The sequence below is a fragment of the Antechinus flavipes genome, chromosome 6 (assembly GCF_016432865.1).
Source record: "Antechinus flavipes isolate AdamAnt ecotype Samford, QLD, Australia chromosome 6, AdamAnt_v2, whole genome shotgun sequence".
Lineage (NCBI taxonomy): Eukaryota > Metazoa > Chordata > Mammalia > Dasyuromorphia > Dasyuridae > Antechinus > Antechinus flavipes.
In genome coordinates, this window is record NC_067403.1 from 67,133,543 (window position 1) to 67,154,206 (window position 20,664).

The window sequence follows — 20,664 nt, forward strand, 5'->3', positions numbered from 1 at the left end:
AGTTAGTCTACATACATTTTATATAAATTGTACAAATCTTTCTGAAAGATGCCCCTAAAAAAAAAAAAAAAAGAAAGATGTTTCCTAGAATAGAGTCCTATCATAGATATGTATACAAATCTTCCCATGGATAGATCTTTCCATGCCATCTGCCACCATTTCTCATGCTTAAAAACATATTCATGGCACCTTGACATGGATGAATTTATGTGCAAAGAAAATCTGTGAATAAGTTTCTCAGCCAACATAATTTATGAATTTTTACAAATATCTACCCTTTCTAATAAGGGATCAGTGGTATTAAAAATAAATTATTCTATCATAAACAACATATGCTAAAGCAATCCATAACATGACAAATTTAAAATCCTTCTTTTTCCATGATAGTAGGATGGCCAGGTAGGGTGGGAGAAGGGAAAAGGATAGTGTAAAATGTTTTTTCTGGTCCAGTCTCTCCTCAAATGTAAACTTCATGGTATTAGTATGAGTGAATAAGTGCTACATTAAATATAAAATATAGATAAAATACGTAATATAAATGACATAATAAATAAATGCAGATTGCAATGACAAGTTTGGTCTTGGCCAAGGAAGCTGGAGGCATTAGCCTTACCAGCTGCTGGTGGACAGTAACCAGTCTCCTTGTTCCATACCTATGGTGTGTGCCTGCTGCTCTTCCTTCAGGAACCTCCTCAACTTCTCCCTCTCCCCATATTCAGACACAGATAGAGCTTGTCTCATGCCTGAAAGTCAAACACACCCTCATCTTGCGGCTCATCCTCCTTGTCAATTGTCCCCTCCTGTTGCCTTTCCAATTAATCCCCAGCTCCCCCAGCAACTGGCAAGGAGCATTTCACAAGTATTTTTTAAATGAATGGGTGTACTGCATGGCTTCTTGCTACCTTAACAACGATGGCAGCAGCAAGACCAGGAATTATTATGGAATCTCTCTACAGCTTTGAAGCAATCAAGATTGTTGTGTCCCAGGGTTTGGGGGTCTCTTAATGTCTTTTGAGAGGGCAAGTATCTTACAGTTGTTCTCACATGAAGCAATCTATAATGTATATAAAAAGACAGTATTAACTATCCATATTGGACTACAGTTCTTACTTAATCTTTTGTACATATCATAGTGATATCCTGGGCATTTTTTGGTGATTGAGGAAAAGGGAATTAATATCTCATTTAGCTCATGAAACAATAAGGGGGAAAAAAGTTGCTGTTTTTTTATTCTACTTGACACGTTTCTGTCTTTGGCTCAAAGTAGTTAATTCCCAAACTAAAATAAATAAGTTATGATTTGAATAAATGCAGCTTATTCCTAAATGAAAATAAGTGAGGAAAAAAAAAACACTTGAAGGAGTAAAATCATATTCAACTCTTAGGACAATTGAAAAGCTTTCAGGAAGATGAAAAGGTCAATGATTTACTTTGGCAGCCCTGGCTAGAATCCAGACAAATGATCTGCACACTGAAGAAGACAGAAAGACCAAGACCTCTTCAGGGCACCTTTCTCACCCCAACAGTGTACCACCTCTTTAAAATCTATTGCCAAGGTAAAAAGCAGGTGCTTAACAGGGCACAGAAAATGGTCTAATGAAACAGTAATAAATCAAAAAGGACATTTGATTTATATCTGTGGCTAGAAACAATATCATTATTGAATTCAGAAGTAATAGGATGAATTAATATTTTTCAAATGAAGTACAGAAGTAAAAAGAACTAGCTTTAGGGTCAGAGGATCTGGGTTGAAATCCCACTTCAGATACTTTACTATTTGTATGATCATCAAACCTCCCTGAGCTGTAGTTTCCTCATCCATGAAATGGAGTGGTAGGTTCAGAAAAGATGATCTCTGAGTTTACTTCTAAACATCGAGACATAATTTTATGATCTTGTGGGTATAATTAATAGTGAAATCATTTGGAGAATCCATGACTTATAAATTTAGAGCTAGACAAGACTTTAAAAAGAGGTTGTTTGATCCAACTCCTTCATTTTAAAGATGAGCAATCTTAAGGTCCTGAGAATTAAGTGATCAAAAAAGTCTAGTCTTCCCCAATTACACAATTAGCTCCTTATGTTTTTTGTTTGTTTATTTATTTGTTTTTGTTTTTTCTATGCTTAGTGCTTAGCTCACAATAAACTTTTTTTTCTTTTTGGAAGGCACTCAGAGTTAAATGACTAGAACAGCTAGGATGTAACCAAGGTAAGATTTGAACTCAGATTCTCCTATCTCCAGAGTTGGTGCTCTATCCACTAGGCCACCATAAACTCGTTTTTTGCTTTTTTGCTGAGGCAGTTGGGGTTAAGTGACTTGCCCAGTGTCAGACAGCCAGGAAGTGTTAAGTGTCTGAGGTTAGATTTGAACACAGATCCTCCCAACTTCAGGGCTGGTGCTCTATCCACTGTGCTACCTAACTGCTCCCATAAATTCTTAATAAATATTTTTTTCATTCATTTAAACCATATCCTGGTAATCTTATGGCTGTTATTTAAGTAGTTTTGTTTGTTTGTTTGTTTGTTTTTGTAATAAAGAATTTAAAAGAACCTTATGTTCTACATATACTAAACTGTACTAATAGGCTTGACCCAGAAGCTAAATTAATTTTTGTCCCCCTCCTACTCATGATTCTTGTCTCTTCCATTATGAGAAGAAACATTTTGCCAAATATAAGGACAGGAATTAGAGCTGTAATTATATTGACACCATAAACCTCTGGGTGAGGAAATCCTTCAGCTATTACATAATAATTTATAGTTCTACCGAACTGCCAGGAACATTGAGAGATTAAGTGACTTGACTGATCATACAGCCATTAAGGGTCAGAGGCAGCAGTACTTGAACTACGGGCCAAGTTCCTCTCCACTATGCCATGCTGTGTCTTTTTGTCACTTATCTGATTATACAATGTTATATGAGTTAGCATATAGTATTATAATATACATATATTACATACATTATTATACTTTATAAAATAATGCAAAAATATATTATTTTTATACTTTCATTTATAAAAGTTTTGTTCCTTGATAAAAGATAAAAGAACTTTATTAATTTCCTGTACTGTTATGCAATACATGCATATTCCCCACAGCTACATTTAATGAACTGCTGAACTAGGTGCTGATCAAAAATTAGCTAAATTGACTTGAAGATTAAGAGCAGTTTAACTTCATTTAGATGAGGGAGACTCCCTCAACCAGTACAAACTGTTAAAATGTTTTTTTAAGAATAAATCTTCTAAAAATAAAAATAAAAAAATAAACAAAACAAAACAAACAAAAAAAAGAATAAATCTTCTCAAATGAGATATAAGAAGCAGTTAGAATTTCTTTTCTATAACAATCCTGTAGAAAACACCAAGATAAGTGATAAAAGACCAGAACCTCCCCATCAAACAAGGACAAACAGGTTGCAGAAACAGAAATGGTAGGAACCTTAAAGAAAAGTGAGCACTCTTTTCTCTCTGAGAACCTGTGACAGCGATAAAGAAGAGAGGCAGGAAGGGCTGGAGATTTACTCAGAGAAAGAAGATTTCAAAGGGCAAAGAGAAAGAAGACATTCCATGGATTTGAGCTCAAAGCCATTATCCCAAGAGAGTTGAGAATCTAAGAAAGAAATTTTAGAGACAGAGAAACAATTTCTACCTATGTGGAGAAAAAGGGGAATTGTCTAAAAAAAAAATACAGACTCAGAAACAGAGAGACCTCATAGATTGTCAAGGAGAATGACTTTTGAACTAGAAAAAACAACAAAAGTGGTGAACAGGGAGTTGAAACTCAACATCATGGAGAAGAGGACAGATGTTATATGAGAAGGCAAATATTTTAATTTTCAAAAGGAGAGGGAGAGTAGAGTTTGCAAACTGTAAACCAGTGAGCTTGATTTCTCCTCTTGATAATATTCTGAAATGTATTATTGAAAGAATGGTTAGTGAATAAATAAAAAAAGGAATCAGGAATTACAAAGAGTCAACATGGCTTCATCAAGAACAAGCCACACCAGTTTTCACAGGACATTAACTTGATTTCTTTTTCTGACAAGGAATAGCAGATCAGGAATAGGCTGTTTATATTCTCTCACCTAGATTTTAGCAAAGTTTTTTTGCAAAGTCCCTTTGTTGTCTTTTGGTGGAGACATAGGGGCTAATCAACAGCCCAGTTAGGTGGAGATGATACTGCTTCAATGGTCAGACCCAAAGATTTGTCAGTGAGGTAGCTTGAACAATAGATAAGAGAACCTGCTCTGGAGGTTCAGGATTCTGGAGGAGTTCACATTCAGCCTCAGGTATTTAAGAACTGTACGACCCTAAGCAGGTCATTTAGCTTGTTTGCCTTGGTTCCTCATGTGTAAAATGAACTAGAGAAGAAAATGGCAAATCAATCTAGTATCTTTGCCAGAAAATATCAAATGGGGTCATGGAGAGGCAGACACAGCTAACCACAATGAAAATTTGTTAATAATGGCTCAGTATCAGCTTTGAAGATCTAGTCTCATGGTATTCCACAAAGGATCTGTCTTTATTCTTATCCTACATATTTAATATTTTATCAATGACTGAGATAAAAGGTAGCATAAAACTAGGATTAGCTAACATACAGGATGAAAGGATTGGTATTCAAAAAGGGCACAGTACCTAGACCACTGACCTGAATCTGGATAATGATGAAATTTGAGAGATAAATGTATTACTCTAATATTGGAATTTTTAAAAAGTCAACTTTACTAGTATAAGATGGGGCAGGCAGAGCCAGAAATCTATTTTTCTGAAAAACATCTAAGATTATTAGTAGACATCAAGCTAAATAAAATTGTTATATGGAAGCCAAAAAAGCTAATATAATCTTAGGGAGACTTGGGAAGAGATACAGGAATAAGAAAGACAAGAGACAATGGTCTCTCTACACTCTTATTTTGGTCAGACCACATCTAGAATATAGTGTATTATGTTCTGGATACAATATTTTGATAGACATCCATCAACTGGTAGGATCCAAAGGAAAGTACACAGAATCATGAAAGGTCTTAAAATTTTGCCACATAGAAGAAACTAGGGAGGTCTAATCTCTGAGTGGGTGTATAGGGAGAATATGATAAGTATCTTTAAATATTAGAAGGATTGTCAAATTGAAAAGCAAGCTACATTTTACAGTGGAAAAGGTGTTAGATTTTAGGTCAAAACACCTGGCTTTCAATCCCAGTTCCATGTGATCTTAAACAAATCACTAACATCATGCAGTGTATTATAGAAGGTATTCTTCTTGTTCAGAGGAAAAAAAGCCACGGATGAGGCCCTCTGTGGCTGTCTCCAATTCTGAACTTCTGGGATTCTAGAATTCTGTAATCACTGCTTCAAGCCTATAACAAGTGTTCACTGTCTGACATATGATAGTCACTTTCAAACCAAAGCAACTGTAAAACTTTAGGCAGAAATCTTCCTGCCTTTTTTTCCCTCTATTTTTCTCAAGAAAAATACTCAGGAAAGGAATCAACTAATTTTTGCTATTTACATTTGTATAATACTTTCTCCATGATATTCATAATATTAGAAACCTAACTGCCAAGCCAAAAAATTCTTTTAATTTATGAAAGCTCACTTCATGTTTATTGCTTCATTATTCTGCCAATATCTTGATGAGGAAAGTATTTGTATACTCATTTGAAAGAATAAATAAGCTGCCTCAGAGAGATTAAGTGACTTTCTTAAAGTAGCTCAGCTAATTGAATGGCAGCCTTAGAAATAAATGCAAGTTTATCATTCTACTTTTGTCAAACTTTAATTAGTTTAAATCAAGAAACTAATTGTTACTGAAGATGTCCAGATATTTACTCCTCCCATCATATCTAAATGCTAACCTGATCCAAGCTTATGTGTGATTTCTCAGATTCTGCTGACTTAGGGTCCTAGGGCTTCCTGCCTGGATCTATGCTTTTCTTAAGAATATCATTAAGCATATCTAACTGTTGAAAACATTTGGAATGTACTCCTTAGATACAGATTCTCAAACATTATTAATAAATGTCACAAAATGAATCACTATCAATTTAAACAACACTGTTGTCCATATTATCATACCTCACTCTTTTTTCCGAGTCTCCAAAAGTTAACTTGATGTTTGAAAAAGATGGATAATAAAAGGCTGGAGGAGAAATCATCTCTAAAACTCCAGAATCCACTTGTTTGGGGAATCTGTAAACAGAAATAAACAGTTAATTGACACTAAATATTATATTTCCTGAAATAAACAAAAAAGTCCCCTATTCCCCCATGAAATTAAAAATATTTCATTTGATATTATATACTTCTAAGAATATAAAAGACAGTTACTAAATAGGATAGTTATTAATACTAGAAAACAAATTCAGGATGTTTTATTAATGAAGCATTTAGTTATATGTTCTCTGGGATATTTAGAAAACTGAAAATTTTTCCTTTTATAATCAAAATTAATCTCAAATATTTAAGCTGTTAGACTGGGCATGGTTAATGAAGAAGATGAATTACAGATCCAAATGCAAGGAGACAAATGAGATTTCATAGTATTTTTTGACTGGATTACTTTATTCATAAGAATCATAATAGTTAAAGGGTCATGGGGAAGAAGAGGCTGGGTAGAAAAGAAAGGGAGAGAATTCCATGCTAAGATAAACTCATGAGGAAACCCAGGAACCATCCAGGGAAAGCAGGGCAAAGAATATTTGAGTGAATGATGCAAGCAGGAAGAACAAAATTGTCATCAAAATATGATAAGAGACTATTCCAGCAGAAAGAGAAAACAGCAGAATTTGAGAAATCACACATACGGTTGGATCAGGTTAGCATTTAAATGTGATGGGAGAATAAATATCTGGACATCTGCAGTAACAATTAATTTCTTGACTAAATTAATTAAAGTTTGACAAAAGTAAAATGATATACCTCAGAAAGTATTTGTTTTCCCCTCAGTAAAAGGTTTTTCAAGAAAAGGCAAGATGACCATTTCTTGGCTATGCTAGAGAAAGGATCTTTTTCTTGATCAAAGCTGAACTCGATAACCTCTTAGGTCTTTTCCAGCTTTGATTCTGGAAGAGATTGAAGTTCAGCCCCCTCCCTTTACCTTCCTCTACTTTCTGCTGCTTGCTCTGAGAAAAGTAACCAAACCAATACTACCATTACTTCTGTTAAGAGCACAGCAAATGACTGCTCAATGGCTGCATTCACCATCTATGCGACCTCCCTGTGTCTATGCCTATTTATAGTTTTATTTTTGTTTTTTAATGAAGGTAGTGGTAGAGTGGGAATGGGAGAAAGGAAAGAAAGAAAACAGATTTTCATTAACTGAAAAATCATAGCAAATTAACAAGGCTTACTTATAGATCTATGTTATCACCTGCTTTTAAGAAACTTCAGTAACTCCCTACTGTGACTAGGAAATAAAATACAAACTCCTCTGGCATCGAAAACCCTTCAGAATTTGGCTTCAGGGTACCTTTCCAAATTGATTTCACAAGACTCCCTTCACATACTTTTCATTCCAGTCAAATTGATCAATCTCCAGTAGTTCCTTATAACAAAAGCCACCATCTCCCATCTCTGTTTCTCTGCATGGACTATCCCCCATGCATTTCCCTACTCAACACCACTCTCAGAAACCCTACTGTCCTTCAAGGCTCTATTAGATCAAGTACCACTTTGTAAATCTTTTCCTTTACGCCTAGTTAATGTCCTCCACCTTATTGAATTGAATGAAAAGAAAAAGACAAAAGAAGGGCAACTAGGTGGTAAAGTAGATAGAGTACCAGCCTTGAAGTCAGGTGGACCCGAGTTCAAATCTGGCCTTAGACACTTAACACTTCCTAGCTGTGTGACCCTGGAACAAGTCACTTCACCTTAATTGCTTTAGAATAAAGGGGTAAAAGCAGAGCTTCAGATAAAAATAGGAAATAAATGGACAGAACCTCTCACCTATAAGAGATAACCTGCTCATGGATCATATCACACAGCTCATTTTACCTACAGGTATTAAATCATTAACAGCAGAAATATTTGAAAAAGTGAAAAGCTTTAAAAAAAAATGAAGAATGAGGAAGAGATAAAATAAAGATAAAATTGAAACACAAATAATTTAATATATATGAATTTGCATAGGATACTTACCTAGCTTTGATTATTTTTGCAAGATCATTAATATAAGTTTCATCAACCTAATGAACAAAGAAACAGAGTTCATTAAAATGGGAAAGGGCTTTACTATTCCAAGTTCACATTTTCACCAACTGCAAAGAGAATTTTAGAAGAAGTGAGTTAATACATCTTCTAATTTCTTGGAATTTTCAATTCTCAAATTTTCCTTTTTTTCTGTGAGTTTAAAATCTGCAGTTTGAATGAAGCAATCACTTCTTTTCTGCCTTTTTATGGGTATGTGGAGTGTGGCCTAAAAGCTCTGAAACTTAAGTTTTTAAAATAAACATTCCCAAACACATAAGTGCTTCCCTTTTGCCAGTAGTCCCCATTGGAAGTCTATACTCTCCCCAGTTTTTGCTGCTTGCTCAAAATCTTTTTGGATCCAACATTGCTTTTGAAAGGACCTTTAGAGCCCATTTACCCATCATAAATAAATAAGCAAATGAATAACTGAATAGGATATGAATCTTGTGACTTTATACCCATATAGTCTCATTTTTAGGCCAAAATAGAATGCCTTTGTTTGATCACTCATCTTAGCCAACAAACCTGGTTCTGAATGATCTGTGATGATTTTTAATTTTCAAATTACCTCTCACCTTAAAAGAGAATAGCATAATACCAATAGTGCAATGTGGTAGTTAAAAAGGCATTTAGAAAGGTATAGTTCATATACTACCCATGTGACAAGTAGATGGGGGATTAGTTTCCACAGAGTTATGAAAACTGAATAGAGAAATACAGAGAAATGAAACATAAATTAGAAAATTGAAATCTAAGAAATGGGAGAATATAACAGTGGAACAAGGAAATAAAAAAATAAAAGGGAGAAAGACAAAAAAAAGGGAATATGCAATCAAGGGTGAAGGATTTAAGGAAATAAAAGATAAAAGAAAGGTGAGGTTTAGATCAATAAAAGAAAGGGAAAATGCAATCAGGTTTGGAAGATTAAGGAAATAGAAATAAAAAGGGGAAAATGAAAGGTGGAGACTTAAATAGAAGCATAATGTTAGATGTAATGAGGGGTGTAGATTCACTCAGAAATCTCTGTAGCATCCAATTAATGGAGAATCAGGGGAGGGACTTGCACTTTAAGATGGGAAATAAAAGGCTACTTTTGCTGTTTCAAAAGTGTGCCTTTTAACTTAGACACTATTCTTGGGAAAAAAAAGTGTAAAATAAAATCTTTTCAAGATTCATCAGTGAATCAGTGAAGTTTTCCATAAAACATTTTTGATTCTGACACACAGGACAATGAAGTTAGATGATGATAGTTCCAGGCAGATCAAGATTGGGTCTATCCCACACCTCTGGATAGAGTATATGTGGAAGGAATCTTCCAATGCCTAGCCTGAAGAAGAGACCACTTGGGATGATCAGAGAAATTATTTGTTTGAAGGGTTGTCATATGCAAGACAGACTAGCCTTTTTTTAACTTAGTCAAATAGAGAAGAGGAAAGAATACTGGTTAGGTATTGATGTAAATTGTGTCCCCTTTGGGAGGAAAGGTGTCCCTGACTTTCAAACCCTCTGGACCTCTGGAAGGGTCACGTCCTGGAATTCTAGGCCTGGAGCATAATCAACATCCTCTATTGCTCAAACTGCTCCCCAACCCCAGGCCAAGACTGATCAGAAATAACCAAGGGTTTGTCAACCAATTTTTGCTAAAAACCTTCTGGACTTAGCCCACTGATGAAGATATTTTCTCAGTGTAAACCCATCTTTGCTAAATTCCCAATCAGGAGTTTGCCCTATAAGAAAGTTGTCTTCTTAACATATTAACATAACAAATCTCCTTTTGCCACAAAGCTCATGCCTATATTTATTGAGATTTGTGAATTCTTTCATAAACCCGCCATGGGCCAAAGGGGATCCCATTGCTGTTAGGGGAACTCTTGCCCTCAATTCTCGCACCTCATCAGTATTAAAGGAAGGCAAGCATTCCAGGTTTGGAATCAGAAGACCGGAGTTCAAATCCTAATTAATCAATTAGTTAATTAGTGTTTGTGTGGCTCTGGGCAAGTCATTTAACCTCACTAGGTCTGTTTTCTTCAACCATAAAATGAGGGCTATGCTAGTCTGTCAGACTATTCCTGCTGTAATGAATCTGACTAGAAAAGCAATTGAAAAAGTGGTGATCTTCCCTTCAATGGATGTCTTCAAAACTCAAGAGGGTCAATGACCAGTTTTTAGGGATATCAAAAGGAATCTTTTTGGCCAAATATTGACTGGATTATGAGGTTTCTTGAATCTCTGGGATTCTAGGATTGGATGAATGGACATTGAAAAAAAGCTTAAGATGCTGAAGGAAATATCTAAAGAATGGTTCTAAAGGTGTTTTGAGCAGTGACAGCATCTTTGAAATAAACATATGTACTCCTAGGGTGAAGTTTTAAAAATAAATATATAATGTCTGAAATGTTAATTTTTATTAATATCTTTATTTTGTACTATATGCTACTTCAGTTAAGCATGAAAAAAAAGTTTTCTGGCTATGCTGGTTTTCCTTGAATAATAATAAGTGAACAAATTAACTCAAGTAGAGTTTCCTTTGCCTGGGGCTACTTAAAATTTAGGAATTTAGTTCAGGCTTAGTAGACCAGGGAACATACAGGTTAGAGATTACCACAAGAGACTTCCTGAGGGAGTCATTAAATGATTAATTTTACAATGGAAAATTCAGTTGTTAGTCTGAATTTAAGTGCTAAAATTTAAAGAGCCAGATAGGCACATAATTAGGATTCGTGACATCCTTCAACCTATTTAGAATAAATTATTTTTAAAACTATAATTTCAATACATAAAATTATATTAACAAAGCAAAAATGGAGAAATAGAACTAAGAATAAAGAGAAAATCAAATTTTACATTAAATATTTAATGCCATGATAAAATTCAAGTGACTATATTAGTAAATAAACTAACCTATAATACCAATAACTGCTGCAGTTGCTGAGATTATTAAGGTTACTAAAGCTTAGGAAAGCATTTTTTATATACTATTTCACTGAAGCCAAACAACTCAGAGGCAACAGGTATCATCATCCCATTTTACAGGGGAAAAAATTGAATTCAAAGAATTTAAGTGAGTTTCAATATTCTTTTTCCTACAATTATTCCCTTTGGGAATAATAATAGCTGATATTTGGTTAGCATTTGGTAGTTACAAAGTTCTTTACATAGTCTTTTTGGATCCTTCCAGCAATCCTAAGAGGCAGATTATTATTACATAGATTATACATATGTGGTAACTGACATATGAAGTGACTTATCCAAAAAAAAAAGATTCAAATCCAAAATTTTAGGCACAAATCCACTTTTAGTATAGCAGTCTGATTGTAAACCATCAGTCCCTTTACAAGCTAATTATTTCTAAAGCAAATGGTCCAAAACATACTGGTAATACAAAATAATATTAACACTTGCTTTTGGTGTCCTGTCAGTCACCATAACAAACTACAAATAGGGAATGGGTTTGGGTCTATGATTCCCAGAATACTTTTATTTGCCAGGCAGCTTAGTAGGTATGAAATAGGGACACAAACATTTGAAGACCTAGATCATAATTGGAAGGGACAAAAAAGAGTGAGAGAGAGAAAGAGAAAGAGAGAGGCAGGGGAAGGAGGAAGGAATTAAGGGAAAGTGGGAGAAAGGGGGGGGGGGAAGGAGAGGGAGAGAGGAGAGACAGACAGACACTTTAGGTGAATTAGATAAATAGAAGTATTTATAGGTCTACAGTCATTACAAAATCACCTCACCTCTTATACTATCTTTTCTAGATCTTTTCAAGATCAAGGACCATATTATCTATCATTACCCTATTAAGTGTAGATTACTCTGTTAAATTCAGAAGATACAAAGTTTAAAGAAATGGTTCCTGCCTTCATGGAACTTAATCCAGTACTGAATCATAGCAGATATAATGTTCCATGATGAATACAGTCGTGCCTCATAATATAAAATACTATTTGAAGACTGATGAGAAAATACCTAATGCCAGAACAGGGCACAGAAAACAACAGAAAGCTTAAATGAGGGAAGCCTTTCTGGAAGAATTGGTATGTCAACTGCTCTTTAAAATGACAGAAAAAAATTTAAGAGAGAAAGAGAGGAAGTAGAACATTAAAGGAATAAAGAACAGCCTGGAAAAGAGCAACTAGGTAGCACCATAGTGCACAGAATGCTGGGTCTGGCATCAAGAAAGGCTCATCTTCCTGAGTTTAAATCTAGCCTCAGACAATGACTAGCTTTCTGCTCCTGTTTGCCTCAGTTTCCTCCTCTGAAAAATGAGGTAGAGAAGATAATGGCCAATAAGACCCCAAATGGGGTCACAAGGCGTCAGACATGATTGAACAACAAGTATGGAAATGGAAGAAGAGGGGATTTTTTCAGGATACTGAGTGTAGACTCATTTGTTTGATATAGTAGATGAAGGTGAAAAACAACGTGAGACTAGAAAGGCAGTGGGGTGCTACATTACATTAGACCTTGGATGCCAAGCAAAGGAGGTTAAATTTCTCTACTGATTAACAACAGGGGCTATGGAGTAAGACAGTGAAAAATGTTCCTTCAGTAGCTATTGAATATTTCTGAACAAAGCAGGAATATAACCAAATCTAAGCAGGAACAGACAAAATAAAATTGGAGAAGGGAGATACTGAAGATGAAGAAACCTTTTAGGAAGCTATTTCAAAGATCCAGGAGGTTGGTAAAGAAGGCTTGTATTTTGGGTGGGGAGTGGGAATAGAGAAAAGAGGATGGATTTATGAGGTGGTATGGAATTAAAATGAACAGGACTTAATAACTAATGGGTTATATAAAATAAGAGTCAAAGATAGCACCTAGGTAATGAACACTCAAGATTAAGTCATACCATGGATTAACAGTCAACTGAGGAAGTTCAATGTCACTGAATAAATATTTGTTTAATGTAGTCAATTCTCCATTCCCCAGAAAGGAAGATGCTAATGAATAGAATGGCTGGTAATAATACTGCATATTGATTTTGGCTCTCAATAATGCTGAATAAGTGACAAAACCTTTCTTTACCACAGCCATATACAGAAAGTGACAAAAATTCAGCAAAATACCCTCAACCTTGAAATATGGTGATTATAGCATCACAACATACTGAAAAATGAAGGAGAAAAGCTGCTGAAAAGCCAACGTTTCCAACTTGTTGATGTTAATTAAAATTTCACAAGAGTTCATGATGAAAAAAAAAGGAAAGAAAAACTTAAATCTCCCAATCCTGGCATTATATAATTCTATGCTTTTAAGAGGTTAATCCACACACAGGAAAAGTACCATATTGCATTTATAACTGAAGTGCCCAGGCTAGAGAAAAACAGGGCAGTCAAAATAATGAAGTTTTAAGAGTGTTTATTGCTAACTGTAACTGAACCCCAATACCAACATTGGAGGGTTCAGTAATGAGTGGCCTCAGGGCTATATATTTATAGAAAGAAGAGAGAGACATCAAAATGTTTCTTGATACATTTGTCATAATAAAGGAATTTCTATTCTAAACAGGAGGGGAAAAGTTATCTCTCTAAGGGGGTCATTCTCAGGCAGCAGCAAGCAGCATTTCTTTAAGCTTATCAGGTTGTCAAGGTCTCAAGACACTTAGGACAGTACATCTGGGTTGCTAAAAATACCATCTGCATTAGGTAGTGAAGAACTAGTAATAAACTTCTAACTATACAGGTTTAGGATTATGTTTCTCACGGTCCCATTTGGGGTGTTTTTCCACTTCATAACAATAATTGTTATTCCTCGGCTCTCAATTGCCTTTGAGAGAAATGTCATTGTTCAAGAAAACATTCTGGCAGATCTGTGCCATTTTAGCAACAGAATTAAGGTTCAACATTGAAAAATAAGGATACTTAGGGGCATGTTTCATAATAGTTATTATATTAAAGATTTTACATGAATTATGGTGAAATAGGAACTAACATTGGAGGATGAGAATTGGGGCTAAAATCCTGGTTCTATCATTTACAACCCATGACATGTTGGAAAAGTCACATACTCTGGGCTTTAATTGTCCTAACATTGAAAGGAGGACTAGTTAATCTCTCAAGCTCTTTCCAGATCAAAATCCAACAGGCAAAAAGAGGAAAGACTCTCTGGTCTTCTCTCTAGCGTCAGAGAAGAACATGAGCCAAAGGCATAACGGCAACTAGCACTCCCCAAACACAAAGCCTTTAAGAAAATTCAGTTTAACTAGAGACCTGGAGGTTGGGAATACAGATTCACACACAACAAGTCAAGTACCTAATTCAAGCAGTTCTCAAAACTTTCAAACCAAGGCAGGAAAGGGATCCAACCAGAGGACTGGAATATTTGATGAAACATGCAAAGTTCATGAGTTTTACAGGAAAGTGGTGAATCCTCAGGCACATTTAATTATTTTCTCATCTCTGATAGCACACACAGGGAGAGATGATCAGTGAAAGTTATAATAAGCATGGGACATAGAAGGGGAGAAGGAAGTCCATCTTGTCTGGGGTATCAAATATGTGAAAACTCAGAAGGCTGAATGGAAAGAGAGGCAGTATGGTGTGGAGCACAAGAACCAGGTTCAAGTCCTGCTTCTGACATCTAATGATTATGTGAGCAATCACTGCTTTTCAGTGATGAAACCATCAATCCAAATAAAAGGGGGAAAAAAGAATGGAAAGAAAGATAGAGTAGTACCAAATTATGTAAGGCCTCATGGGAACAATCCAAGAGGGATGAATTGTATTTAGCAATGCGGAAATAAGTTTTGTGAACATTGATCTTTTCTGTTCAAAACCTCCTTTATATTCCCCCAAAAAGTTGGAATGAAATGAGACAGAAATCAAAAAGTAGACAGGCTGAAAAGGCCACTGGATTTGGTGATGAGAAGACTGTCAATGTGGGGGGGGAGGGGGAGTATTTTCAGCATATTGGGAATAGATGTCAAATGGCAAAGAATTAAGAGAGTAGGGAGTGGGGCAGAAAAATATTAAGTGTATTTGGCATATCCCATCATTCAATAGTGAAATATTATATCTGGTTCTTCTGAAGAAATTTAAGATCCTTTCTCCCTATCTCTGAGTGTAACACTAAAACTGCGTCCTCTTCTCTCTCCTCTCCCTAGCAGACCTCATCATCTGCCACACATCCTGCAGAAGCCTCCCAAATCTATACATCATTTCAAACTCAGTCCACAATTCTACCAAACACTTCACTTTTATTTCAGTGGTCTTCCCCCAATAAATAACAGGAACTCCACCTGCATCCTCTGGTAAATTCCTTTCTCCTTATTACCCCCGACTTGAGGAAGCAGCCCCACCAACCATGCTCACTGTAAACCTGTCTCAGCCCTGGATTCTCTACACTATTCCCTACCTTTTCTGGATCCATTCCCCATCCTGCTTTTCAGCCCAATTTTCAGTCTTGCTCAATTAGACTGTAAGCTCATCAAGGGAGTATTCCCAGGACCTAACAGAATGAGTACCAAGCACAGAGTGTTTAATCTAGCCAACCCCTTTCCTCCTGAGCTCCAGTCCCAAATCACCCACTTTAAACTATATATCCAGCATACAAACTGGACTCATGATCTTTTCTAAAGAACCTACCCCTCTTCAAAATATCCCCATTTTTGTCAAGAGCAACAAATACACCTCTGGTCATCCAGATGTGCTACCTGGTCATCCCTCTTGGATTGTTCCCATGAGGCATTACATAATTTGGTACTACCCTATCTTTCTTTCCATTCTTTTTTCCCCCTTTTATTTGGATTGATGGTTTCATCACTGAAAAGTAGTGATTGCTCATATAATCAATATATGTCAGAAGGAAGACTCTGAGGAATGATCCTCAACTTTTCATTACCTTTCATCCTATACAGCCATTCCTTTGCCAAGTCATTCAAATGAATCTTGTTCTTTCTTATATATAATGTTGAATTTACTTTTCCCATACATTTACAATAAATGTCCCTAATCTCTGGAATTCTCTACCTTTTCACTCCTTCTGAGAAATCCTGAGCCTTCTTCAAAAGAAAGCAAAAACATCACCATCTACATACAACTGCCTTGTATTTATTATTTTATATATTCATATGAAACCATATGCTTTCTCCCAAGCTGGATAGAGTCTCCATGAGGGGAAGAAACATTTTAGTCTTGGCTTTGTATTCCCAGTACCTAGCTGAGTGCCTAGAATATAGTAGGAACTCAATGAATGCTTGTTGAGTGACTAAACAGCACTAGCTCAGCTCATGCCTCACAAAATAACAAGACGGACTCATAAATGTGTGCTGGTAAGAAGAAACCTATAATTGAAACCATACTGGCTGATCCACAAAGGTACATAGGGATGAGTCAGAAGACACCCGAGATGTGTTTCAAGGACTAAGAAATTCTGACTGGGAAAACAAAGAGCAAGGGTAATTTTATTTTGTCTTCCCAGTTGAAGGGCGTACATTGCAAGAACAGATATGGGAGATGAACAACTAACTAGCTCGGTACTGTCACGGCTTATGATATCAGAACAACGGGGTCCTGGCAAGAGATAGATCATGAAGTGCAAAAGACAGTACCATGTTTGGCAAGAGATTTGTGACCTTGTCAAGAGTGTTTTAAGCTAGAATGCATGAGCAAAATCCCTGGATAAAGCAATACAACTGTATACTATAAAGAAAAAAAAACAAAACATAAAAAGAACAACTATGATGTAAACCCAACAAAAACATTTATTTTGGGTTGTGAAGATGTTTTGTTTTCCTTCAAAGAGAGCCTTTTTCATACTCACCTCAGCTACACCATTCTCCCAAATGGAGAGACGTGCATGAACTGATACTAAGTGAGTAGAACCAAGAGATCATTGTACATAGCGACAAGATTTGTGGGATGGTGAGCAACAGGATTTCTAAGACACCTGTGCATGAACTCATTTGCTAGAGTATGAAACTAATTATAACCCTAATAAATTAAACTAAAGGAAATGGAAATTTGCTTATTAGTAGCATATTCATTTACAAATACATTTTCTATACAAATAAGTTAACTGGCAGATTGGGATAACTGTTTTTGAGCTAAAATTCCTAAAGACCACATGATGTATTTTTTCTGGGTAATTTCATTATTTTATTTAAAGGCCAACAGATTATTAATAAAAGGATGGTCATTTGGCTGTCTCAATTATAGCATTAGACTCACATTTTATATACTCTTTAAAACAGTAAGTTTTTCATCAAACAGGAACCAAATCTAATTGGTTGACTTGATTAGAAGGGCTCTCTAGATACCAGACCACCCATAACTTTAGACTTATCAATTTAAAGAACATAGATCCCACCCAAACCAGAAGAGAACACAATGGGCTTCCCCACTTTAGATTAAATTCCTTGTAAGGTTAAATGGAAAAGCAGTTAGATGGCGCAGTGGATAGAGCACCAGCCCTGGATTCAGGAGAAGCTGAGTTCAAATCTGGTCTCAGACACTTTGACACTTCCTAGCTGTGTGATCCTGGGCAAGTCACTTAACCCTAATTACCTCAGCAAAAAAAAAAAAAAAAAAAAAAAAAAAGAAGGTTAAATGGAGTCTGACTAAGATCAGAAGAGTCGATACAATCTCATAATCAGTAATGTCCCTTAAGAAAAAGAAAAATTCAATTTTAATAGATTTAGGATAGAAAATGTCAATTCCAGAGAGAGAATTATGGGCACTAAATGTGGATGGAAGCATAGTATTTTCACTTTTTTGCTTGTTTTTTTTTTTTTTTTTCTTCTTCTTGGTCTGATTTTTCTTGTACAACATGACAAATATGGAAATACATTTAAAAGGACTGGAAATATTGGAAACCTATATCAGATTGCTTGCTGTCTTGGGGAGGAAAGTATGGGAGATAGAAAAATGAATGTCAAAAACTATCTTTACATGTATTTGGAAAACAATACCATTTAAAAAAAAAGAAAAGAAGAAAAAGGGGGAAATTGGCCTTAAAAGTTAGAACTTTGGAAGGAGGGTGGGATTCATAATCTTCTGCAAGATACTAGTTATTATACACTGTAGTTGTTTACTCTATGATACAGTTATAACCACTTATAGTTTACAACTTATCAGAGAAACTGCCAATAAATGCCTCCTCCTCAAAGTTTAGGCCTCTTAAGACAATTTCTGATGGAAAACTATGGGATGAAATCTTAATAAACCTCAACAAAAACATTTATTTTGGGTTGGGAAGCTGTTTTCTTTTCCTCCAAAAGGAGCCTTTTTCATACTCACCTCAGCTACAAAGATAATCACAAGACAATCCTCTTCGTCTAATGTGGACATTTGGAAGAAGAGAGAATTCAGCGTTCGTATCAGGTAACTTTCTTTTTCTCTTTTTATGGTGGGAATACCCATCACCACAGAGACTGCAGACACAAACAGACAGAGCTGAATCATTTCAATAAATAACTTTTTTTTTTTTTTTAGCAAGAAGACTTTCCTTTAATGTGACAAAATAAATAGGAGGGAAAAGCCATATTAGACAAAGGCCATCATAAATGGGAAAGGATTTATTTTGTATCATTATGTTAGCAATATAAACTATTCCAACCCCCATCTCTAAAAAAAAAAAAGACTTGCAAACTAGTTCATATACTATGATATACTCATCAGCAAGCCACATTTTTCATGTACAATATGCAGTATTTAGTCTATTCTATCCTCTTTTTAATATGCTCATGTTCAGAAGTCTTAGGATCATAAATTTAGAATAAAAGCTAAAAATAGATCCTCTGACTCTAGTTGCTCCAAATATAGGGAGCTAAGATTGACTGAGCTTTTATCTTCCTTATATTAACAAGTTGGCACTCAATTAAAATTAAAAGGACCTTCAGAGATGATCAAAAATCCAACTTGCATCTCAAAAAAACTTCTTTCTAGAAAATTCTAGACAAGCATCTCGTTGGCTGAAGGCTTCAACTGACACTGACTCACAGAGATTGATTACTAAATGAAGTAAGTTATCCCCAAGCTGCCTTGCAGTAACCAACATCAGGCTCCCCTCCATCTCCTTAGCTTGAAGACAGATATAGTTCATTTTCCAAATAAAAGTTTATGTCTCACCTCCTGTTTTATTTTTCCCAAAGATTATATTTGGATAAATATTGTTTTCATGAGATCTTAGATGAGGCAGATGGTAATATAGGCTATTAAGCTTCATGAAGTCAAAGCTGGAAAATCCAAGGGTTTTCAAATTCATACCACCTGAAAGAAGAGACAAGAGTTTCAGATCACTGTATCCTTTATCAGAATTTTGGAAAACTGGATTTTACAATCAAAGTGGTATTTCAAACTAAGATAGCTCAGCTTCATCGAACTTATTGGCTTATTATAGCATATTTAAGATTTACTATTACATTTTACTATTACATTTTTTCCTCTTGAAAAAGTCTCTTACAGCAGCCTTTTTGGAATAGACATTGGTTCAAACATATAACACACATTTCCTCATGTATGGCTTAACTAAAAGCTGAATACAGCCTATATAGTGGGCTTAGGAGATGTGAACTAGGTCTTCCCAGTCTGGAGTTTGCAATCACCTGATGAAGAGGTGTGATAGGACAGTTTTTCTCAGCTTGATTGTCTTATAAAGTCCAAGGAGTTTCCTTAGCCAGATTCTTTAAATATCACCATGGCAAGAGCTCTTGGGTCTCATATCAGGACCAGGATACCCATAAGCCTCCATGCCTTGGAAAATTCCTTAATAGTATTAGAAGGATTGGCTTTCTTTCTATTTTGGTAATGATGACAATGCACTATCTTTGTTGACTTTGTGATTAATAATACATAATTCATGGGCCTAGAAGACATAAAAGGCATTTTCTCCTTGGGAAGCCTCCATGTTGTATCTTGGTCAGCCTCTGAATGTTTCAAACTCATCTTGCTTGTCTATTGTTTCTTCAACTACTGTGTCAATCTTGACTAATTTAAAGCATAATTCTCTTCCTCAGCGAAATAGTTGGAACACTCTCAGTGCCCAGGGTCACTTTACAAACGTCGGCAATGTTATGTTAAGAGACTCTCTGATGGAATAGGCCATATTGAAGATTTGGACCCAATGGCAGTGAAATGGGGAATTCTGCCTTCCAATTTTATATGCAATTATGGGTTATTTTTCTTCCAGAATCAACTGGCTTGTCACTGACTTCTGAAATGGTGAAGGTTGATGAAGAGACCCAAGAGTCTTCACATTTTTCAGACAAGAGAGGGCTAGCACAGATCCCCTTGCCAGAGTCACTGTCTAGGTCAAGGTATATGGGCTTCATGCCTTGGATAGGATGATGATTTTCAAGAGTGGATTTCAACTAATGATAAATGTTGGAGGAGATGTGGAAAACTGGGGCACTAATGTATTGTTGAAGTTGTGAAATGATCCAACCATTCTGGAAAGCAAAGAACTGTGCTCAAAGGACTATAAAACTGTGCATACCCTTTGCTCAGCAGTGCCATTACTGAGTCTGTATCCCAAG

At 35.7% G+C, this 20,664-nt stretch overlaps 1 protein-coding gene across 1 annotated transcript in view; it reads right to left on the bottom strand.

Moving 5' to 3' along the window:
• MGAT4D (MGAT4 family member D) overlaps positions 1–20,664 on the bottom strand; it is a 116,724-nt gene that overhangs the window by 44,066 nt on the left and 51,994 nt on the right. Inside the window, exons 3-6 of the mRNA XM_051964597.1 lie at positions 19,259–19,399; positions 18,428–18,561; positions 8,142–8,188; positions 6,081–6,194 (exon numbers count right to left, since the gene is read on the bottom strand). Of these exons, the coding sequence (XP_051820557.1) occupies positions 6,081–6,194; positions 8,142–8,188; positions 18,428–18,561; positions 19,259–19,399 (436 nt within the window). The remainder of the gene's footprint in view (positions 1–6,080; positions 6,195–8,141; positions 8,189–18,427; positions 18,562–19,258; positions 19,400–20,664) is intronic.